At 39.6% G+C, this 25,263-nt stretch overlaps 1 protein-coding gene across 2 annotated transcripts in view; it reads left to right on the top strand.

Annotated features, from left to right (window-relative positions):
• PIP5K1B (phosphatidylinositol-4-phosphate 5-kinase type 1 beta) overlaps positions 1-25,263 on the top strand; it is a 130,103-nt gene that overhangs the window by 65,827 nt on the left and 39,013 nt on the right. For both annotated transcript variants that reach the window (XR_013346085.1, XM_077816413.1), the window contains exons 8-13: positions 9,183-9,394; positions 11,918-12,001; positions 12,137-12,185; positions 13,087-13,171; positions 19,470-19,625; positions 20,880-21,024. Coding sequence is in view for 1 of the 2 variants with exons in the window: in XM_077816413.1 (XP_077672539.1) it covers positions 9,183-9,394; positions 11,918-12,001; positions 12,137-12,185; positions 13,087-13,171; positions 19,470-19,625; positions 20,880-21,024 (731 nt within the window). In the remaining variant the exon portion in view is untranslated. The remainder of the gene's footprint in view (positions 1-9,182; positions 9,395-11,917; positions 12,002-12,136; positions 12,186-13,086; positions 13,172-19,469; positions 19,626-20,879; positions 21,025-25,263) is intronic.

Raw genomic sequence — 25,263 nt, 5'->3', positions numbered from 1 at the left:
TTTATTTTTTTGTTTGTTTGTTTTCCAGTTTTTGGGGGGGCAGGGAATTCAGTTTTGGGAAAACGAAGAATTTTTATTAAAAGGCCATTTTTTCACTTAAAAAAATTTTTTTTTTTCAAATGAAAATTTGTGACAAGATAAACCATAAAATACCCAATGGCCAAATTGCTATTGGTACTCTAGAAACATCATGAACTTAAAAAGAGAACATTTGTCCTGGTGATTTTTTTTACCTACGGTTTTAATAAGTAACACTCTAATTTTACTGTAACTGAAAGAAATTGGGGGGCGGGGGGGTGGATTTCTCCATCTTATTGCCAGTTACTTTTATTTGTATGTTTCACAGGACTTCTGTGCAGTCTGTTAGACCCTGATCTCAAGGGGGCCACCAACACAGATCAGCTTTCGGGAATAGATCCTTACTCTGTTTTTCTCTTGTTGGTTTGTGTGGGTCTTTTATACAGCAACAGCAGGAGAGAAGAATGTTTTCTTGAAAGGCGGGGGAAAATGTGATTGTAAAGTCACAAAAACTAACAAGGAGCATTTGGGGGCAAGTTTATTAACAAACTGCTTTTAACAATTTGTTATTTCAGTGACTAGATTTCAAGTTGACAAATACCTTTAACTTCTGTGTTTCCTGCCTTTGTATGATCTTGTTTAAAATTAGTCTCAATATTCCTTTAACATAGATGTTTGCCATTTAATATATTATACAAACAATTCTGGACTCTGAGAAAGAGAATAATAGATACTGGTTCAGTATAAAATACTGTTTTCTTCAGATTATGCAATAGTACACAATTGAAAGCTAAACTTATTTTTAAAATGTCAGTGTTAATTATAGGTTTCAGAGTAGCAGCTGTGTTAGTCTGTATTTGCAAAAAGAAAAGGAGGATTTGCGGCACCTTAGGGACTAACAAATCTATTTGAGCGTAAGCTTTCGTGAGCTACAGCTCACTTCAAAGCTTATGCTCAAATAGATTTGTTAGTCTCTAAGGTGCCACAAGTACTCCTTTTCTTTTAGTGTTGATTATATAGATAAAGTATATAATGAAAATACGTATTTCCAATGTATAATATTCAAGCTTAAAAAAATACAAGTATACAGTACCAATATAAAGCATTCTACCTCACTGAATCAATTTGTTCTTCTTGGGCCCATTAGTATTTTCCTATAGTTTAGTATTCTCCTATGGTTTTCCTTTGAGACCAGCTTTACTTCATGATGTAAATCAATGTAAATCAACATTGCTTTATTTCTTATTGTTAAATAGAAAATGGATCAGAGTCAGTTTGATAACTGTGTGACCTAAATTTCTTGGTTTTATTCTTAATCATCATGCTATTCATTACACTGTTGTTCTTTGCTTCAAGTAATAAATTATTAAAGCGCAGCACAGATTCTCAATTTCCAATAGACATAATTACAGTTCCATAAATATTAATAGAAACTGTTTAAATGTGAACTGTCCAAAAAAAAGTGGAAGCTTCATCATGTATGTTACACACTAAGATATGAAAGACATTGAAATAATGTAACAGACATTGGAGAGAGTTGAATTGTGCAGTTTTTAGAGATTTTTGTGGTAAAGATGAAGATTGAACTGAAAATCGGATTGTTTTTTAATAAAATGAGCAAATATTTAAATGATTGATGAAATTGGGTGGGTGGGGGGAGTGTAGGTGCATATCTGAGGAATGATTCTGGCCATGTATGTATATTAACAGTAATTAAATTTAAAGCAGTCAGATCCCTTTGGGAAATGGGTACCAGTATGGTAGTAGTTTGTTTTTCCCTGAACTAATTCTCAGATGACACAGAAGCCAAGTAAAGTTAGGCAACATTTCATTGTTAGTACTGGCAAGATGCTCCAACTGAGATCAGAATATCCTTGTGGTAGGCACTATCCTGATACATTGTAAAAGATGTACACCTGAAATACTCCCTGCCCCAAAGCATTTATAATCCAAATACACAGCACAGACAAAGTATGGGCGAAAGGAAGGATTATCCATTTTACAGAGGCTGTCTGAGGCACAGATAGAGTAGATGACTTGCTGAAGGTCAGATGGGAAGAATATGGTAGAGCTGGGAATTGAATACTATCTTGGGAGTCCCAGTCCAGTGTCTTAACTACAACACCATCCTTTCTGTCCCTCAGAGTGCAAGGCAGGTGAAGTAATTCATCAAAGAGAGCTGATAGGTAATCTAATATTATCTTGGTGATATAGATGTTTATTACAAAGTAGTGCAGACCCTTTGGCCCTTCCAAACTGTTGTTTATAATCCAGTTACCCAACAAAGCATGTTAGTTTAACATAAGCGGAGAAACTTGTATTCTAAGAGAACAGAGCCAATGACAAGACCTTGATTTTCCTGGAAATCTTTACATCCTGTGTCACGCACACAAAGCACGCTCTTGTATGTCAGAGTCATCTGTAAGCAGCTTTGGAAATTTCTGATTGAAGATGAGTAAAACAGTGAACTTGGTCACTTTTTCCACTCGCTGCTGAATCAAGCAAGACCAGACCAGATCAGAAAAACAGAGCACCTGTCAGGAGGAAGAAGGCTGGTAGGAAATGGGTGTGCACGCACATAGGGTTTTGGTAGTCTGTTGAGAGGATGGGACCTGCACCTCTTCCAGATATCTTTCCTATTGCTCTTTCCTTGACACTTGACATCCACTTGCCACCCACCTAAACCTCTGCTGACTAGTTTTTACCCGACCACAATATTCCTTAACCATCCTCACTTCCCACACCCACCACAGCCATAGTCTTGTTCCCCAGCCAGCCCCCTTCCAGCCACCATGCTCTAAACCAGGGGTTCTCAAATGTCTTTGCATGGTGATCTCCCCCTCCCTCCCCGACAACAAAAATTACTACTCTACCCCATGAGAGGGAACCGAAGACAATGCTACAGCCTGAGCCCTGCCACCCCAGGTGGGGGTGGCCAAAGCCTGAGCCCCACCATCCCGGATACGGGAGCCAAAGCACCAGGGTGTCAGTCCCAGGTGGGGGGGCCTGTAACCTGACCCCTGCCACTCAGGGCTGAAGCTCTTGGGGTTTGGCCCCAGGCAATGGGGCTCCAGCTTCGGCCCTGGGTCCCAGCAAGTTTAACGCTAGCCCTGGTGACCCCATTAAAACAGGGTCTCGACCCACAGTTTGAGACCCGCTGCTTTAGACCTCTAAACGGTCTCCTTGTATCTCCGACTGTTGTCCATATTATAACTCTCACAGAGGGCAAAGCCTATCCAGATGAGCAGCATCTATTTAGTGTGTGAGTTTATGGACCAAAATTCCCCAAAGGGGATTGCAAAACCACACAATGTCCTAATTTTATGGTTTGGGTTTTTTTCCTATCCTACTTGGGTCAAAAGTGAGCAAAAGATTCCAGTAATTATATCAATGTGCTTCTGTATAAAAACTTCTAATCGTGTAACTGAAAGGTTTACTAAATTGTTGTGGGATTACAAAAAAAAAACCTTGTCTGAACCCAGTTTATCCAGAATTTGTGTGTCCTCCACCTTGTATAGAAACAAATTTTGTTTGTACTAAGCATTTCAAATATCACCTGAAAAATTCTGATGATCAGGTTTACATGTATTGTAGAAAAGGGACATGTGAAGGAGTTTTTGAGGATGACCAACTGGAGACTTTTGGTTTAGACAAAAAGGTCTTATTGTAGAACATTCTGATTGAAATTTTTGCCTCAAAGGGGGGGGAAAAAAAGGCAAGCACGCTTACCTGCAGTGCTGAAATCTAAGTTTTAGATGGCTTGTGTTCCAGGTGTTTACCCGATGTGGTGTATCTGTTGGGTATGCGGTAGCTTAGTTTTAGACCTGGCATGTATCTTTACACATTGGGAGAATTATGTCACTGTGCATGAATAGTCTGTTGGGCAGTGTTGAAACAAAACATCCATTATCTAATGCTAAGCAATTAGATGTACTATTTCGACAGGAGCAGTTTTACAAATGACGAAAAGTTGTCAATCAAAATGCTAAGGACCTAGAAACGGGCAAATGTACTAGAAGATGCATTATAGTTTTTTTTATTATTTTCTCAAGTGCTAGCTTTTCCAGAAAAAAGAGAAAAGGGGGATTTTTTATGTAGCGCTCTCTGGAAAATTCTGAGTCAAATAGCCTCAACCTCCATTTTGCTGAGTAAGAGAGATGATATGACTGCTGGTGAGGGAACGAAAAATTTCTGAGTTCTAAAAACTGCTCTTACATTCTCTCTTCTATTATGGCAAGTTATTTAACCTTTCTGCCTCAGTTTTCCCAATTTAAAATTCAGATAATACTTAGATGCCTCACAGGAGTGTTATGAGGATTGAGTTACTGGTTTTAAAGTATTCTGAAGAAGAAAATCAATATTTAAATGCTAAATAGAGCTGGACAGAAAATAGGGGGAGGGAATGGGAAATTTGTCATTTTCCTGTTTGTTTCTAGTTAGCATATGTCAAGATGAATTTCCATCTGACCAGCCTAAGTGTCTGTCTGCTATTTTTAATTGGAATGCAAACAAAACTAAAGGGCCAAATTCAGATTTTGAGTAACTAGGTATCTGTCCAGTCCACCCAATGGAAGTTGGGCCCACCTATTCCAAAGCTAATTTCATAATTCATAGTATTAGAGTCGTTAACCCACTAATAGCAGAAATTCAAAATAGCTATTACAGAAGCAACAATAGTTAATCTAGTTGTGATCATGAATTTTTAAGAACAGGGCAGTTACTTCATACTGTTTTTTTGTTTGTTTGTTTGTTTTTTTTTACCAGAAAGAGTTTTATTGCAGTCTGTATTTTTCTTTTATTGCATTAGCAGAGAACATTGTGAACTTGACTGAGGAAATTAAATTTTAAAAGAGCTACATTAATGGCCTGACTTAAACCTACTAAAGTAAGGAAATTCAGAGTTAAGGACAAAAAGCTCTTTTCCCAGAAGAACTTCAGATCTAGGCTTTATTTTCTTCCAGCCTTAATTCAATCTGTTGTGTCCAAATGCTGCAGCTCATACGGCATCTGAGTACCCATTGCAGTGTTATGGAGCACCAGGGATAGATGTCTGCATGGCCAAATTTTATTTTATTTTGTGGGCTTATGTAAGGCCCATAGTTTTTTTGTATCTCATTCTGCTTTGCCTAACATGTATTGTAGCACACGTGGGATGTTTCCATGGCAGTCAGCTATTGTTTGAAGGCCAGATTCTGATCTCATTCACATCAGCTGAAATCCAAAATAACCCTCCATTTCTTCTAGCATAATGTATTCAGAGATAAAAATCTGGTCAAGTATTTTTTTTATCAGTAACATTAGCAATTATATTATTGTCACTATCCAAAGTCTATTGAAATCAGCAGTTCAAGTCTCTAGATGTACATTTTTGGATTTCAGATGGACTTTGGTGGTATTACTAAATTCAGGATCAACAAAATACATCTAGAAAATAAATGATCTATTTGCAAAATCTGAAAAGGTTGATTGTGTATTCCATGTGCTCATAATATTAGTTTTTGTGAACCTGTTTAGCAGTTCTATTGTGAGGAGTCTTACCACACTGTAATAGTTTTGCGTGTGCTGTGATAGCCTGTGGCCAAATATTATATATGCAGACCCCATCATTAGTCTGTCTACAGCACATGCAGCATCAGGAACACAGTGCTGCTCAGAGGCAGAGCTAGCTGGTTCATTGTGGGCTTAGGTGGTAGCTTATGTGGTTGGCTCTCGCTAGGGTTATTCCCAGAGCCCCTGACTAACTCAAAGACTCAGCAGAGAGAGAACCCAATCATTCAAATGGCAATGTGTGTGGGAGGGAGGGAGAAGAATTTTTCATAATTTACTTATGGCATATTCTTTTTGACAGTGTATTGTCTCTTAGCACATAATACATTCAGCCTGGACACTATTTTTGACAATCCTGTTAAATCTTTGTACAGTACAAGTTAAGAATAGAAGGGGCAACTTATACAGCAGTCACTGTTTTAATGTACACTGAAAATATTTCAGAGTATTATTATTTCAGTTTATTCAGGATCTGTTCAGCTGGTTTATGCAGTTAAATGTCTAGAGAGCAAGAATAGGATTCAAATGGCTACAGTAAGCCCTGGTCTACATGGGGGGGAGGGGAGGGGGAAGAGAGTTGATGTAAGGTCTGCAACTTCAGCTATGAGAATAGCATGGCTGAAGTCGACATACCTAGATTGACTTACCGTGGTGTCTTCACGCCAGTGAGTCGACTGCCGCTGCTCCCCCGTCGACTCTGCTTGCGCCTTTCACGGCACTGGAGTTCCAGAGTCGACGGGAGAGCACTTAGGGATCTATTTATCATGTCTAGACTAGACGTGATAAATCGACCCCCGATATATTGATCGCTATCCGCTGATCCGGCGGGTAGTGTAGACCTACCCGAAGGTTCACATAGGTTGCTGCATGTAAAAATGAATTATGTGCTGAGGGTCTGCCTGGGAAAAAATGTCACTTTGCTCACTTCAGTTTCCAAGAAATTTAGAGCAGCTAAGTAGTAGTACATGGTTAGTTTTAGTGATCCTGGAACAAAAATGAGGACAGCAATGAAACTCTTAGTCAATTTTTAGCGCAAGGAGCAGGGGCAAAAGGAGATGAGGGTGGATCACTTCAGTAAGAGTTCTTCTGTATTGCACAATATATCCCTCTGCACTGGCAAGCTGGATATACACCTTAGTCTTTCAAGAGACTGTATCAGATATTAATTTGATGTTAGACCTTGATTTTAATTCAGCGGAACCATGAAGTATCTAATCCCAAAGGGGTAGAGAATGGGGCAAGCACAGATTTCATTAAAGCAAAGAATGTGACCTGATTTTTAAGTGAAGCGCACAAATGAAAATGGCACCGTCTTCCCAAACTTATTTAGTTGATGAAATCAGGATTTACATAGACACTGATATTGGCTGCAATACCGGAGTAGTATTTTCAGAAGGGCAAATGTTAATTTACCTTTTTATTTATGTTTGTGCAATAGGCTAGGCATCCGCTTTCTCTCCATTTTAAATGGCACACACACAAGTCATCTTGGACCATCTAGTTTTATAAAAATAGGCAACCTATGAAAATAAACCTTTTTAAAACAAACTTTATTTACTGTGGCAGGGGCAAAGAGAACCATACTTGTGTGAGTTCCTGACTCTAGTATTCTAATGTATTCATGCAATACAGGACCTTGTATTCCTTAACTACACTGTTTTGGCAGTTCCAGATTCCCAGTGCCATAAACCAGGAAGTGTTTAGTGACCCATCAGTCCCACATTCTGTGTAATGAATTAGATTTTCCTGATCTTCTCATGTGCTATTCTAGATTCTTTTATTTTACTGTTGCCCAAAAGCCTGTATTAGCAGGATCAGAGGATGTGCTGGGGTGCTGATAGCTTCATCTCATGCGTTTGACTGTATGGAGGCACTTTTCTTGCACTTTGTTTGAAGCCAACCTGTTCCTCTTTTATAGAAGAATTCTGCAAGATGTGTGTGTTCGACTTCGCTCAGTTACCTCCTTTATATTCAGACCACTTGCTCAGTCATTTGATATGTGTTATCCCCAGAGATCAGAGTGAGACCTGACCTTTCTACAGTTAGGGTACAATGTAAGACTTTTTGTGCAAGCCTTTCCACATTAACAATGGTGGTAGAAGGAGGCCTTGATGTTTCTCATGGAAGACAGCTATGAAAAAGGATTTAATTCAGGAAAGTAACACGAGATGCAAGAGTTGCAGAATGGGGATAGAACGGATGCTAATATCAAGTGTGTGTATATGTATGTCTTCTAGTTACTACAGTGATCAGTGCTTTAGAAATGTGCATATTGAATAAAACAGCCTCCCCACATCCAAGTCTGTAGTCAATGGTTGGTAAGATACAGTGTTTTCATAGGTGGTGGATCTCCCAGCTATGTTGAAATCTTTTCTGATCTCCTTTTGAAAATGCAAGTATGTGCACTGGGTTTCATAAATTAACCCAGTGTTTTGTGTAAAACACCAATTCAGTCCGCTCTGATAAGCGTGACTGAATTGGCACACCTGGAGTTACTGTGCTTCATTTGTTGTCTCTGTAAAATCAAATTGTTCTTGTTCCTGGTAAAATGACATAACGTTTTGCAGTTCAGTGCCAAAAATTACAACATTATCAGTAAGGCATCTTGTATCAAAATCTGTGTTAAATTATTCTTGAGCTGCATGAAGAAAAGGGCACCCGTTGCTCCATATTTCTCTTTGAGATTACAGGAAGTTAAATAGGTTGCTATCCCTGTGCCAAACAGGGCTTTCATACAGGATGTTTGATACAATACCTATCTGTCGCTGATTCTGATATAGTATTAAAATGTAAAAAGGGGGACTGAAGGAGATCCTAAGAACAGTTAATTGACTCAGAGAGAGGTTTTTCCTTTTAATGGAGTTCCTCTGGATTCATACTGATGCAACTGAGATTAGAATCTCTTACATACTTGCAAGAATGGGGAAGTGGAACCTGTCAAGGTCAGGGAGTCAATGTGATTGGTAGGACCAGGGGAGGGAACTAGTTAAAAATCAAGTCATAGTTCAAGTATAAAGTTTATATTTGCCAGTTTTGGCCTGTTACGGAGAGATTGTCAAAGGCACAAATGGGAGTTAGATGCCAAATGACTTTTCATGGGAGTGGGGCATCTTGACTGCCCCTTTTCCTTTTTGAAAATCTGCCCTTCAAGGATTTTGTTCAGCACTGGGTTTGTATATGTATAGCAGATAGGGTAAAAATAATGTATATAGTGCATCAGAGTAGAAGACAACTAATTAACTGCTTCCTCACTAGAAATGAAATGGAGTTGCTGGTGAGGCAAACTCTCCAGCTGAAAATGGCCTTAAATTAGGCCTTACATTTCTATGTACTTTAGTTTTCCAACTTTTAATAAGGGTGCTGTGATGGTTAGCTTATTAACATTTGTAAGTTGCTCTGGGAATCTCAGACAGAAGGTGGGAGGCTAGTACAAAAATATTACTTTGGTTAACGTTTCTGCAAACTGTCGTCGTCAAACCCATTATATTGACATACCTGTAAGGGTTTTTTTCCTTTTATTTGGATTTTCTCCAGTTGTTGAATTACACAGCAGAAATTTAAATTGTGTGTAGTCATTTGTGTGTGTTACAGTACACGCAGTCCTTCTTCATTAATAGGTGCTGGAAAGCTTTAAAATCATGGATTATAGTCTGCTGCTGGGGGTCCATGTATTGGACAGTATCACAAAAGAGAAGGATGGGGAGAGTTCCCAGAATGCATCTGATGCCAAACGTCCTGGGGGACAGAAAGTTCTCTATTCTACAGCCATGGAATCCATACAGGGTCCTGGAAAGTCTGGGGAATCTGTCACCACAGAAGCTACAAATACGTAAGTCCCCAAAATCTGTTAAAAATTGACTGGGAATTTCTAAATTTTTATTTCTGCAAACTGTTTTACGTTGTATTAAATCTAACTCTGGCTAGCTTCCCATCCAGGAAGGCGCTACGTAGGAGTGATTGAAGGATTAAGCTAAATGCTTTCTTAAAAAACATTCCAAGCTTGCATACCAAGGTTCACTGGAGACCAGGAAATAAAAACTTTGATTCAGTTTATTCATCTTTAAATACATGATAGCAATTGCAGTTCTAATTTAGAACAATTTATCGGCACGTAGTGAACTCACTTGTAATGACTTTCATTATATATCTTTTATAAGACCTCAACACATAATCTCTGTTTAACTGTAAACAGTGTCAGCACTGTGAGCAAAGCGATTATTGATATTGATTATATTGATATTTCTGTAGTGCCTGTCATCCCAAAGAAATGTACTCACTGCATACACAGGAATTGCTTCACCAACTGTTGAAGTGCAGCCACTGCTGAGGTGGAACAAGACAGATATTTTAACAGGTTACAGAAACACCACACTACAGTTTAGAACATATTACTCTCCTCTTCCTATCTAACTGAAGCTGCAGAGGAATTTTAGATAGGCAGATTGTAATTATCCAGGCTGGAATTCAGCCAGGACATCGATGTTAAGACTCCTTCACTTACAAAGAGTGCCATGGAATTTTTAATAACCATGGTGATCAGCACCTCTGCTTTATATCACATTCAAAAGACAATACTTCTGTCACCTTAATGTCTGACAACAGGCTGTGACATGCAGAGAATTTTAAGGTTGTGACAGATACATTTTACAGAAAGGGGTGAAACATTTCAACTTTTGTCATTCCAAGAATCAAGGGCTCCTCAAATTATTCTATCCTTGATGTATGTTCCGTGCTAATAAGAGAGTTACAGTCAGCATTCTTATTCTGTGTAATCAATCCTTGATATAACAGAGACTTAATTTCCCATTGAAAAGGGCTTACTGTCCGTTAACCAGGGAGTTATGCAGGTAAATACCATTAATGCTAATGAAGCATGGGTTTAAACTTACAACAAATTAATGGGAGGATAATACTGTTCTGTTCCCAGCTTTGCCACTGGACTGCTGGGTGACCTTGGAGAAGTCACTTTACCTTCCAGTGCGGCAGTTTCCCCATATGAAAGTGAGGATAATAATACTGACCTCCTTGTGTAAAGCACATTGAGATCTGCTGACAAAAAGTGCTATATAAGAGCTAGGCATTATTATTATTATTTATTCACAACTTCAAATGTTTGAAGCACGAGAATATAAGTTGAGACAAAGAGCTGAATTGTGCCCAGGGTGTACAATATTACACTCTCATTTGCATCCAAGAATGAGCCGAGTTATACTGAACCAATGCTCAAGCATGGTGGTGGGGACTTTGTGTTATTGGAAGTGTTCTGTTTTCAATGAGTCTTAAAGCATAGGATCATCAAAAATCCTCTGGCATTATTTACATGAGTAGGGATGTTGGGTAAAATTTTAAGTGCCCAGGAGACTTAGAAACCTAGGCCCCATTGAAAGTCAATTGAATGTTGGCTTCTAAGGCCTTGTCTACACTACACAGTTTTTTGTCCACAAAAGTAAGCTTTTGTCGACAAAACAGTGGAGGTGTACACAATGAAATGCTCAGCCCGTTCAGGTCACTCTTTTGCTCTGCTGGCATAATAAACGAGAGGCGGAGGGCTTATGTCTGTGTAGTTAGGGCTATAGGCGCTGGCGTCTTCCTTTTCCCCGGGGGTGCTCAACCCCTGCTCAGTCCCAGGCCTGCCCCTGCTCCACCCCTTCCCCCAAATCTCCGCCCCGCCCTGCCTCTTCCTGCCCAGTTCCGCCCACTCCCCCGAGCGCGCCCCATCCCTGCTCCTCCCCTCCTCCCCCAGCAACTCCTGCATGCCGCAGAACAGCTGATCGTAGCGGGTGGGAGGTACTGGGAGGGAGAGGGAGGAGTTGATCAGCAGGACTGCCGGCGGGTGTTAAGTGAACATTTAATTTTTTTTCCGTGGATGCTCCAATGCTGGAGCTCCCACAGAGTCGGTGCCTATGGTTAGGGCAATGCAGTGTTTTGTGTAGACACTGCATTCCGTACACTGGCTGTTCTCTGCCATGAAATTGACAAGAAAGCCAGGCACCTAGAGCCCAGCTGCTCCCAGAGCTGGGGCAGCTGGACCCCACTCCTGGCTGGGAATGTTGGCTGTCTTGTGATTTTTCACGGCTCAGGAGCTGGATGGGGGAGCGGAGGTGGGACGCAAGGGCAACTGGACCCCACTCCCCAAGGGCAAGAAGGCCCTGGGTGGCTTCCCCCCTCCACACCCCGCCACCCCCCTGCTCCCAGTGAGGAGACAAGAAGCCCTGGGCAGCTTGCATTCAACAACTAGCCTTAATGCTGCTGATTTTTTTTAAAGTAAATGCAGTTCACCTTCTAAATAATGACATTAAAAAGGTCTGATAAAATACAACATCTAATAAAATTATTTTGTTGTTGCCATTAGAATGGGAGGCATTCCAGCTAAAAGCCATAAAGGAGAAAAGCTGCTTCTATTTATGGGTATTATTGATATCCTACAGTCTTACAGGTAAGTGGCAGTTTAGAATGGAAATATTTTGCTGTATGTTAAGCCATTATCTTAATAAAGTATTCTGAGATGGCTGCAAAATGAGGGAATTTCACAACGTGGTTTTTTTTTTTTTTAATTTATTTAATTGCTTAGGTTAATGAAGAAGCTAGAACATTCCTGGAAAGCACTTGTATATGATGGGGTAAGTTGCTTCTTAAATTATTAGCATTTTTCAGAATAAAATTCTGATTCTTGTTTAAGATAGCGAGCTATTACGTTTATAATCCACCCATCACTGTGGTATCTAGGCAATTAGATGTGATTTTGTTTCAGTATGTTTTTCCTTAATGATTTTAGTTATGTGATTTCTGACATATGTTCATCTTACTTTGCTGATTGTTTAATTTTTTTAAATAAAAGATAAAAAGAAAAACAGATACACATGCAAAGGTGACCAGATCATCCTTATAACTACACTGTACCAGGTTACACAAAACTATCCTCACAATACAACTAAAATGGGGATGGAGTAATCCATCCCCAAAACTAATTTAAAGTCAATTAAATACTCAAATTGTGCCCTAATCAACATCAGTCCAGTTGCAAAGAATTTCACACAGGGCAGAATTTGGCCCCAGGGTATTCAGTGGGCCCTTAGATGCACTGCCATGTTAAGTGCCCATCAGTGCTTGATTAAAGCATTCCAATAAGGAATTTGGTCGTTTTAGGGCACCCATGTTTGAATATTGAGCCTTCAGTTGAGATTTTTACCCAAAAAGGGAAATGACACATTTTTAAATATGAACAAGACTTTGTAAAATATGAATCGAATAAATTATAAAGGGGTATTTCTAAATTGTCTTGAATGCTTAAAATAATTAGACCGATCTTTTGTCAAGATTACAGTGAAAGAAAATGGGTGGCAGAGGGGTGTAGTAATTACACAGTAACCTCTGAGAAGGTAAAATCCTAGATCTCCTTGCATGAATTCCCAAACAGGGCATGATATAACTTACCCAAAATGTGTCAGGTTTTTCTCTTGCACATATCATCTTGAATTGCATATGAAGAGTGTAACTTTAAGGTCTTTTCTGTCTTTTTAGGACACTGTTTCAGTCCACAGACCAAGTTTTTATGCAGACAGGTTTTTAAAGTTCATGAGTTCGAGGGTTTTCAAAAAAGTTCAAGGTAAGGGTTTGTCATTTTAAGCCCTTGGGATAACTTCATACTCTGTACTTTTATAGTGTTTTACACTCCTGTAGAATAGTACCTTTCATTTAGGGGTCTCACAGCACTTTACAAATACTAAGAGCCCAAACCCTTCTGATCATTGAAGCCAATAGGAGCTTTCCCTATATCTTTGGAATTAGGACATTTGTGATTTATTTTTAAATGTCAGGGACATTTAAAGCTAATAGGTAACACCCTATCCTGCAGCCCTTGTTCACATGAGTAGTCCCATTGACTTGAATGTATCTAAGTCACATAAATGAAGATTGAAGGATTGGGCCCTAAATCTGACAAATTTGGTAAGGATGGACCTTCTCCGATTCCTTTTCTGTTGTGCTTTAGGGTTTGAGAATCTGGAAAGATGGAGCTGTCTAAATTATTAAATTCTCTCCTCTTTGTGATTAAAATCCTATTTCAACTTTTTTTCTCTTCATTTCGCCTTTCTTTAATCATCTAACTCATTTCAAGATTAATGGGCATGTCACTAGAAGTTAGTTGGGCAGAAATGAGAAAGCACCACCAAAAGATTACAAAAATACTTCAATAAGGATACAAAGATCTGTGTAACCAGAGAGGGCCACCAGTAGTGCAGGCAGCGATGAAACTCTCTGCTGAATTAAATTTAAAATGTTGCTGGACGGTTTATTAACCACATTTATCACCTTCATCCCTACCCACTGAAATGGCACTAGATTCTCTGACTTAAAAGAGCAGGAGTATCTATAACATTCAAAAGTAAAAGATGTGAGAGCCCATTCCTCTCTAACCAGACAAGAAGTGAAACTAGGAAGACCTAGAAAGTTAGAGTAGAACAAATAACATTCCAGTAATTACCTTCCATTTGGGTGTGGGAAGCTGGTTTTCAGTAAAAGTTTTTGAGAAATAACTGAGATATTTTGTTTCTTGATTCCAAATTGTGCTGCATAAAGAGAAGAACAAATTAATATTGCCATAGTTCCACAGCCCTGCCAAATAGGGTACAGCAGGTCTTCAGGTTCCCAGTTTTCTCCTCCAGTTACTTGTTAGGCAGGGAGCTCAGTCACACTGTAAACCATGGCTTCTCTGGACAGTCTTTTCCACAGGCCTCATCCGACCCTGCTCCCTGGAGTCTCAAATCTGAACCCCTGGGTAAGCGATTCCTCAGCCGTCCTGCATGGGGCTGGGTACCGACTCAAGCAGGCTTCCCAGGCCTACTGGTATCTGGGTTCCAACCCCGCTTCACAGAACCTCTTCTATCTCCTGTAGTCAAATACTAGCTGGGTTTTTATTCTGTTCAGGAGGTAGCTCCCTGATTACCCTCTGGCTCCGATTCTCCAAGCTTGTCCACTGCTCCTTTAAACACCTATTCCTTAAAGAGGCAATGTCATGAAACACGTTGGATGGCTCCAATCCCCACTGCTCCTTAAAGAGGATAGATCTCCCTGTTACACAAGCTAAAAAGACATATGCTATAATTATTTCCTAAGGCATATGTTGTTCCAAAGTTGCTACTAAGATCTTAAACCTAGATTCTCCCTAATTAGATCCTCCCATGGATGACGCCTCTTGGACACCACCACCCCGGGCCCTGCAAAGGGCTTTCCACATAGAGGAAAGGGTTGAGTAAACAGGATGATGCAGGAGAATCTTGGAGGAATCTCCTTATGGAGATTTACAAGCAAAAAGTGCTCTTCCACAACTTTTAACCCTGGAGGCAGGGCTTACTTTATGCCAGGACTGAGACCTGGCACCTCTAGGCTTAGCTGTTCATAGCCCCAGCACCTTTAGACTTGCTATGTCAGTTATGAGAGTAAAAAGATTGCTTGAGTCCCCACACCTCTTTCATTACAAATTAAGCACTGCTTGGGAGGGACAGTCTGGCCCTTGGGTTATGCGTACTCAGTCTGGATTGCTGGGTCATCAAAATTCGGAACATGATTTGTTACAGAAAAATTTTGCTGTCTGACCTCCATGTATTCAAATTTGGTTAAATTAATATAGATTCTATTAAACCCTTATTCCTGGTAAGCCATACTGAACATTGAGCCCATAAAATAATGCAGTCCTTGACTTTGATGATTTTCTAAGAATTCATTGAAATAATTTTTATATTAATGTATTACTATTACTGTACATTTGGTTTGAACTCAACATTAATTCTTGTACAATATTTATGCATTATGTTTGTAACCAAAAACAGGTTTCAATTAAGGTTTCGATTCGTTTTCAATTAAGATCTTTTGAAATTCTTCTACTCAGGGCTTCTGATTTTTTGTCTTTAACTAATAAACATTGATAAAATACCCCAAGAAAAAATATTAGAGAGGTGTTTATCCAATAACCACCAGAAATGGTTACTTGTAGCTAAGGGCTTGTCTACACAGAGCAGTAAGGCGAACTATGAGGCGTGTGATTTCTAAAGTGCTCTAATGTGTTGTGCGTTAATTGGTCCATGTAAACCCTCCTGGTGTGCACTAAATGTTTCTCCGTATGCTATAACTTGGTGCTCTTTGAAACAGCACTACATTAAAGTGCACAAGTGAACATTACAAAGAAATTATTCATTATAGTAGTATATGCTATAAAGTATATCATATACATTGCTCATTACAGTATATGCAGAGAAAGCCCTGAAAATCTCCAATTTTTGGACATCTACATACAACTCAAAATACACTAAAAATAAATCCAGAAATATGAAATTATTAAACCCCCAAAACAGAAGCCCTACATGTACTGCTTATTTGCTTCTTGCACTTCATTTAGCTTAGGCAGTGAAATTAAGCTGGTTCTTTTCAAGTTTCTGTTTTTAAGTACTGAAGGGCTTTTATAAAAAAAAAAAAACAAAAACCTTGAAATATTTTCAAAATGTAATTTCATGAAAACATTTCTCTTGTTAGGTTTTTTAATACTCATGTGGGTACACGTGATCAGAATCTAAATTTTGGGCCAGAGCTACAATATAATACTTGAATTTTCCTTTAAAATTATTCACTTCAAGACTGTGCTATATGTGAAAGAGAGCAACCAGGCCCCTCAGTTGGGTTTTATAAACAAATAGTTGATTTTTCTCTTCGCTGTCTTGCAACTCTAATGATATTTACTAATGTCCAAATCTAATCCATGCTAATAAGAAAGTTGAAAAGCATTTTTATAGGAGTGTGACAAGGTATACATGAAGAAGACTGGTCTTGCTGGTTGGGACTGGGATCATGTCTACCTTCTGCTTACACAATGCCTAGCCCAATAGGGCCCAGTTTTTATCACTGCAGGTGGTTGTTACTATAACATAAGTAACCATTAGTAATACATAAAAGGGAAGGAGTAGTTGTATGGTTGAAGCACAGGAATTGGAATCAGAGTTCTACTCAGTCACAGACTTACTGTATGACCACGAGCAAGTAACTTAGCCTTCTGATACCTCATTATTAAATGGGGGAAAAGGTACTTCCTCAGCACACAGGGGTCTTGGGATGTTTAGTTGATTCTGGTTTACAAAGTTCTCTGTAATCCTTAGAATGAGCTGAAGAAATGCAGAGGAGCAGTTGTTTGTTTTTATGGCATAATATGTTTAAAAGAATGCTAAGGCAGCAAATGGAAGCACTCAAAAGTTAGGAAATGCTTAAGTTGAGGTTGTGGGTGCAGCCTTAACTCTGCATTTATATTATAATGTTTAATTACATGATCATATACTACTATTTACCTGGGGCCTATGCTTCATAAGGGGGCAGGTTGGACCGTGTCTAGCAAATGGGATTAGCATCAGTCTTCCTTTCTTCTAGTGGTAGTCTTGTCTAAATCTTTACTCATAGTGTGGGCTGTTGAGAGGCTTAAGGAGCCAACATGCCCCATGTTTTCAAAGGGGCCATACCATGCCTCTACTTTTGAATGTAGTTTTAATTCACTATCTTTTGAGTATTGAAGGGGAAAAAAACAGAGCAAAATTAAAGGTCACTTTTGAAGATTTGGCCCTTAAAGTTTTTCACACTAACCTTAGGTATGGTAGCGCTGAAAATGTCAGATACCTTTTTTAAATTCTTTGAGTTAAATAAGCTTTTCACTTGTAATTGTGTCCTCAAGAAGATTTAGATTTACATAATATTAAAGCCATTTTGTTGTAAACAATTACAGATGAAAATTGGACAGTCACTAGCTAATTATGAGATAAAGAGATTATCTGGTAAAATCTGATTCTAGCAAGCTATGATTTTACTGGCTCTTTCCATCAAAAGTTCAATTCAGGTTTTATTTTCATGAAAAATTCCAGACTGGAAGTCAATATTTTTCACATTGTACTGGCCTTTATTGATCTACATTTGATCTAAAGACAATAGTATTATTCTCCAGCAGACCAGAATTCAAAAATTATTCTTGGAAAGATCCAAATGTGGATGATGATCTGACTGAACTCATGAAATTCTGTGCCCTTTATCATACATTAATGGGAGTATCTAACAGCTCAAATCAGGGCTCTGTTTTGTGAGTTGCTGGGAAAATGCACAATTAAAAGCCCTTCTCCTGACAAAGGGATCTAGACAATGAGAATAATAAAATGTGATTCAGCATGGGGGAAATGTAAGCTAATATATCTGAGGTAATGTAACCTGATTAGCCATAGGGAAAGGAAACAATACTGTTCCATGACAATGCCTTTAGTGTAACTATGCTTGGAATATTAATTTTTGTTTGGTTACTAGTTGGGCTACTCTCAGACTTGGGTCTGTTCTCAGTCTGCTCCTGTCTTATTCCCAGGAAGACCGTATATTGTTGGTGACTAGGTTGAAAGACTCTGAGTATTTGCCTTCTATCCCTTTTTGGGCTCAATCTTCTTAGTTATAGTTTTCTATCTTCTTTCTTGCTCTTCAAAACTAATCATATCTAAAGTTCTAACATGATGTATCTGATGGTTCTTTTCATGGTTTGCTCTTGACACAAGACTGTGTATCTACTTGTATATTAAAGGTTTTAAGGACATTTTCATTTTTTTTGCAAAATAAAGAATTCAGAATGTCCTGTTTAGCCAAATTATGTAAGGCTGCTAGCTTCCTCTGAGAATGTCTTTAAAAACTTTCAATCCTCTGGTCCCTCTGCTGGGTCCCTTGTTGATCAGAGGTTCTGCTGCGTTCTATGGTGACGGTCTCTCATATTACCCTGCTCTCCTTTCGCTTCCAGCTAATCCTGAGATTCTATTAATATGCTTCCATTAGGACAGGTAGCTTTTCTAAAATAATTGTGCATTGGGAATGCTGTCAACTGGCCATCCCGGCAATCCTAATGGCAGTGCAATGAAGTTCCCCATGGATGAGGATCAAAGTTTCAGCCCTGAGCTTTTCAGGGTAGCAGAGGCTGTAAACACTGTAAAGGCAGCAACCTCACCATCTAAAGGAAACTTCTTTCTGGCACTTGGTCTTGTGGCATCCTGTGTGGAGAAGTAAGGCTTGTGGGACTCCTAAAAGACTTCAGTGATTATTTATTATTTATTTGTATGAACATAGTGCTTTGGAGCTCTAGCAATGTCAGTAGCTCATTTTGGGAGGATGGCTTGGGAAATGGATGGGAGATTAGGGGGCCTTTTCAATCAGGGTCCTTGGAAGGAAATATTTTGGCAGTCATGAGACAGGACAGACTGAATTCTGGTGCTCACCATTGTAGATCCATGGAAGTTTGAGTTCCATTGTTCACTTTGCAATGCAGGGAGATCACAGCAGGAAGAAAAACTTGTTTGCACAGTAGGAGAGCAGTCTCACTCCAGTGTCTTAACCACAGCTCTGTCTATATGCTTTTACAGTGTAACACCCCAGTGTTCAATGCACAGAACAAGAGTTTACCTGGCCTTTTAAACAGACAAAATTGTGATAATCCGGGATAGTGTTAGGCATAGGCCAGTTCAGCGTTAGCATAGCCATTGCCTATGGCATCCTCTTTAGGGGTTCTCTTCCTTCCTTTCATTATCCTGCATTCTGTTCTTTTTCTCTGACTTTTACAGGCAGATACTCAAGTTATGACTTGCAGTGTAGAAAATGTCAAAATCAATTAACAGGCAGTAGTCTTTTTGGCCCTAAGACCATAAAACCGCAATTCAGACTTTGAGACACAATGTCTAATATGGACTCTGTAGAATAAAACTGGTATATGTTAAAATGTTCTTATCTAGATTTATTCTTGATCTGCATTTAGAAAGGGGTTTGTAGTTAGTAAAACTATATGTAGTCTGTGAAAGATGAATAAAACGCTATAATTCACCAGCTTTGTTCATTACACTTTTTTCTTAATGCAGCTCTAAAGTCCTCTCCTTCCAAGAGACGATGCAGTTCCATTGCAGCCCTAAAGGCAACATCACAAGAAATTGTGTCTGCTGTTAGCCAAGAATGGAAGGATGAAAAGCATGACATGCTTACTGAAGGACAAAGCTTTTCCAGCCTTGATGAAGAAGGTAATATTTTGGAATGGCTAACCTGGGTATCAGTGCCACAGTTGTTCAAAATATAGAACGTAGATTGTGCTAAATGTCTTAGCTAGCTGCATAAGCATGTTCTTGGCTTTAAAGAGGCTTACAGGTGTGGAAGTGTGCCTGCATCACTGACTAGATCTTATTAACTATTAATCTCATTAGTTAAACGTGTTAGATTGCTTCTGGAAAATTAGTATTGTTATACTGTGTGCTTGTGCGTTGTTTAGATATTGATAGGTTATAACATAATATGCCTGGGGGAATTCTACACCACTGTGCACATGCAGAATTCATGTCCCTTGCAGACCCCACCCGCCACCCCGCAGAAAATAGATTCTGCCAGGGAGATGCTGCAATTACACCTTTTGCCCACCAGGGGCTGTTGTGGCACCAGAAGAGAGGGCAGCCAGCAGTGGCTCCCTTACTCACAGTGCCTTGCCCATAAAGCCAGGTGAGGAGGCACGGGATATGGGGGGGATGAAGAGAGGGGGGCACATGGGGCTGCTGTCAGGGGGTCACATAGACTGGGGTTCAGAAGCGCTAGTGGGGGGACAGACTGGGGTGTGGGAGCTGGTGGAGGGACAGCACTAAGCCAGGACTGAACGGTAGTGGGGGTGCAGGGACACATGGGGACAGGGGCAGATGTGTCTGACTGAATGGGAGAGGCTGGCGGTCAGCCAGGGTCTGCAAGGGGGAGGCTCCCGAACTCGCTAACAATCCCTTCCCCCTGCACCCGATCAAAAAAACTCTTCCATGCTTCCCACACCCAGCAATATTCCAGGTTCACTCCCAGGCTCCTTCCGAGTAATTACTTCGCTCTCCCTCATTTCCTCCATTACCCCTGGCTCCCCCAAGCCTTTGCACTGCTTCTGAGGGGTGCAGGAAATATATTTCTGTATTGGAGTTTAAATGATCTATTACTTAGTTCTGTATTAATATGCCTAGTAAGGAAACTATTTATCAAAAAACATTTCCTGAATCTTTTTTGTTGTCTGTACTGTTAGACATACTTGCTGACAGGTATTTTGAAATAAATTACCAAAATAATTGAAACTGTTGTGATTGTTATTTTGACAAATAAAATATGCAGAATTTTAAAATATCGTGCACATAATTTTTAATTATTTGGGAGCAGAATTTCCCCAGGAGTAACATAAACTTCCCTGATAGTTGTATTAGAAATGAGATTTTTAAAAATGAATATACAGTGAAACATATGTATTTTCTCCTCTACAGTATTAGGTTCACGGCACCGTCCGGATTTAGTGCCAAGCACTCCATCTCTATTTGAAGCAGCTTCCTTAGCAACCACTATTTCTTCTTCTTCTTTGTATGTAGATGAACAGTATCAACGTGATGGAACTCTGCTTTATTCCAGCAGGTAATGGTTTGTTTAATTTAAGTTACTGAAAATACGTTACAGATATCATATCATATGTAGGAAAATATCTTAACCCAGGGAGATATTTTACACATTCTTGCTTGGAAAATAATCTATTTGCATGATTTATGATGGAAATATATTAGGTTCATTAGTCTATTTTCTGATGGGACCAGTTTGGGCCAAATTCTGCCTCCTCGTAAAAATGCCCTCCAAACAGGCATATGTGCTACAAAATAGTATTAATGTGTGCCCATATTTTAACTGCAGTGGTCCTGCATTACTGTGATACATGTAGGTATCTGCATGTTGGAATAGCATGTCTGTGTTTTTGTGGATTACTGGGTTTGTGCACACAGACACTTCGACCCAAAGAGCTGGGCTGGAAAACACCTCAGTTCCCCTGCTTGTAGAAAACACATGGAGCAGCACCTCTGGGGGAGTTTGTACAGGAGTCACAATTGGAGCAGAAAACTTCTGTCTTCAGCCTTTGTGTTTTCATGGTATAGTGGAGAGAATTTGCCCTTTCATTTGAAGTTGCCATCTTCTTCCTTGTGTTAACTGCATCAAAAGGCCTCTCTATCCTCAGCACTCAAAGGGAACTGTGCGTTGTTTCTAAAATACCCCCTCATTTTCTTGATTCATCTGAGGACTCGTAGTGTCAGTTTTATGGTGAGTTTTCATGTCTAGCCGCCAATCTGACATCAACCCTTCTCCTGTTTCAACTGGGCTTCGGACTAGCTATCATGGAGATTTTGGGTTTTTTTGTTTTTTTGGGGGTTTTTTTGTTTGTTTTTTTGGTTTTTTTTTTGGAAGTTGTCGTCTTATTCATCTTTGCCATATACCATCATGAAATTTTTCATGATGAAGATTTGAAGTCCTCTTCATCATGAAAAGATTCATATTAGTATATGACAAACAACCATAATAAATCTTATCAAATATAAACGTAATGTATCTATGCTCTGCATATAAAGAGGTTAGTGTTTGTAACAGTACGATGTTTTATTAAGTTAAAATATATATTTTGGGTGCCTGCCTTTTTCTACTACTAATACCTTTAGGTTGTTAGACTTTAAAAATTCTTTCAGATTTAATACGTATTTACCCATTCATGCTCTTTCTTGACTACCTGTATTTCACTCAGCTTGGCAGCATAGGCACCGACTTCCACTGTTCCTGGTGGGTGCTCGACTCTATCTCCGCCCCGCACCACACTCGCCCTGCCCCCATTCTACTCCTTCCCCAAAGTCCCCGCCCCCCATTCCACCTCCTTACCCCAAGTCCCCGCCCCATCCCCGCCTCTTCTGCGTCTCCTCCCCTGAGCATGCCGCGTCCCTGCTCCTCCCCACTCCCTCCTGGAAAGTCCTAAGCGCCGCCAAACAGCTGTTTGGCATCGGGAAGCGCTGGAAGGTAGTCGGAGGAGCGGGGACGTGGCGTGCTCAGGGGAGGAGGTGGAGGAGGAGGAGGAGAGGTGGGGCAGGGAGGGGAGCTTAGCTGCCGGTGGGTGCAGATCACCCACTAATTTTTCCCTGTGGGTGCTCCAGCCCCAGAGCACCCACGGAGTCAGCACCTATGCTTGGCAGTGAAAATAAATAGCTTCACGTTTGTTACTACAGTGAGTTACTAATCTATTTCGCTTTCTGGGTCCAATGCACTACCACAACTATTACAATGTTAAGTTTGTGATATTACAGGTGAATGTAACATTCCAAACTAAAAACTATTTTCATTTCTATTTATATGTAAATATTCACTGTAAACATATCTATTCTTGGATTTTGTAATGATTATTTTAATATTAAATCCTAAACAAACCCAACAGGCTCTTTAAGCTTTTGTCCGCATATGCCAAATGAACATATTCACAAACTTAATAGTAAGATGATACAAACAAAAATGTTGAGAACATTTTCAAGGTTGTTAATAATGAAAATGTTTTCAATGAGCATTCCACATATTGATATTTTATGTAGCTGAGAGCAGAAATTTATTTTTTTTTAAATTTAACACTACTTAATTGTATGTTTTAAGTTTTTATTGTGGTTAGTAGAAATGGTTGCTGTAGGTAATTAAGAAGCTCATACATTCTTTGGTAGTTCAGCTGTTGCAGGCTGTTTGGTCAGATTTGTGTCTACTAATTTGCATGGAGGTTGCATTTATATTGCAGTGAGAGTCATATCAACACAGACTTGTCTTGCAGACCTAATTTAGTATGTAAAGTTAAGCAAACAATTTGCATTTGCAGTACAGTCTCAGGAAACACAAATTTGTGTGCATAAATTATTTGCATGCTCAGAAATTGCTTGTGCCTAAAAATAGGTAGAAAGGGTATAGAAAACTAGTGGGAGAGCAATTGCAATTTTCAGCTGAGGACACATTTGCTATGTCACATGTAATCATTATTTTAAGGCCTTTGTGGGATGTTGTATTCCTTATTTAAACATTACAAGAAGAGAATTAAAGCACCTTTTTATGAATATTTCTTATAATATACAATGACTCTTTACAAATAAGTTTTAAAAGTAATATGTTTTCCATATGATTTCCTTGTTACATTATTGTGGTCAGCATAGGCTTGTTTGTGATTCTCTGAATGTCATACATGCTTACATAGAATGAAAAGGAATTAGCTCTTCATTTTGCTTGTATTTGGTGCTCTGCTTTCTTTCCTTCCTCATGTAATTTCTCTTCCTCACATATATGAAATGTTTGCAAGTTTCTTTTGTAAATCTGCAAGGGAGGAGGGAAGCATTTTAATCACTTTTTACCACTTTTTTGCTTAATCAATCCCATAAATTTAACTTGCCACATAAATCATATTTACTACCATAAATAAAATGCTCTGCAGGAGTAAAAATTGCATAAGGCATTCAGAATTTAGTGCATCAATTGTCCTTATGTACATTCATACAAGGTTTTTTGTGCAGTCTTATAACTGTATACTGCTTTGCATAGTCCTGTGTAGAGGAGGGCAAAATTTGTCAGGCACACAGTTTCTTTGCCCCAAAAATGCAGTTTTGGTTGACCCAAAGCTATTCGTGAATTAGATGTGAATTTGCCACATGGTTTTGGACAATATTTTTTGTGGGGGACAGGACGACTTCAGAACCATTCACAAAATGGGGGTGGGGAGCATGTGCTGCCTTCATCTCCCCTTCAACCTTTAGCCCAGCAGTTAGGGCATTCATCAGGATGTGGGAGGACCCTCGTTCAGTTCTTCCATCTGCCCGATGTGGAGGAGGGACTCGAACTTGAGGGTCTCACTGTCAGGAGAGTGCCCTAGCCACTGGGCTAGGGATATCCTGGGCAAGCCTCTCTCAATCTCTTGTTCTACTTGTATAAATAATTATTCATTGGGCCAATAAGAGAATTAGAATGGCTCTGTCGACTAGTGGCCAGGCCGTTGACATGGGAGGTGGAAGACGCAGGAATCCAGACCAGTGAGAAGTTGCGCCTGCCCTGCAATCTTGGGTACCTCCCAATGCTTCGTTGCTGTAGCTCCCAACAAGGGCCACTCACAAACAGCCTAACAGCAGGCAGGTCACACCCTGAGTGTGTGTGTGTAGCTGCGGTCCTGGTCTACCAGCTCTGACCCCAGCAGCCTGTCAGCAACACACCAGTCACACTCTGGCTTCCAGCAGCTTTGGTTACTACCTGCAGGGTGACCCCAGCAAACTCCCAGACCCAAATTTTCCCAAAAACATGTTCTGCACTGTCCAGCCATTTCCTAGACAGTCTGGATATTAAAGGTCCATTACCCCTGTAAAGGGTCAATATTCAACAGTTGGCTACTTTAACGGAAGGTACCAAACAGTTCAGTTTAAACACAACAGCGGATTAGTTTAGATTAAAAATAAAACAAGTTTATTTAAGTACAAAGAGGGAGGTTTTAAATGAGTACAAATATAAGTATTAAAATCTGCAGTAGTTACCAGAATAATAAAGATAAAATGCTTCCTAGTAGCAAAAACTTAACAAGCTACATATGATTAAAGGTGAAATCCTTAACATATGTTCCCAGCAACAGGACTGACCAAATTCTCAGGTCAGAATCTCCCCTCAAAGTCAAAGGGCTGGTTCCATTGTCTTAGGTAATAAAGAGCGAGAACCTGGGGTGTGTTTGCCCCTCACTTTTATAGTCCAGTCACCCTTTGAAATGCATTTTCCTGGGGGTTATCTCTAGATAAAGTTCATTCCAGCTGTGAGAAAGGAGACCTGGAGACTCATGGTGAACGA

This window comes from Eretmochelys imbricata, chromosome 5 (genome assembly GCF_965152235.1).
Source record: "Eretmochelys imbricata isolate rEreImb1 chromosome 5, rEreImb1.hap1, whole genome shotgun sequence".
Classification (NCBI taxonomy): domain Eukaryota; kingdom Metazoa; phylum Chordata; order Testudines; family Cheloniidae; genus Eretmochelys; species Eretmochelys imbricata.
Note: the sequence above shows the minus strand (reverse complement) of the source record. Positions and strands in the feature narration are given on the sequence as shown.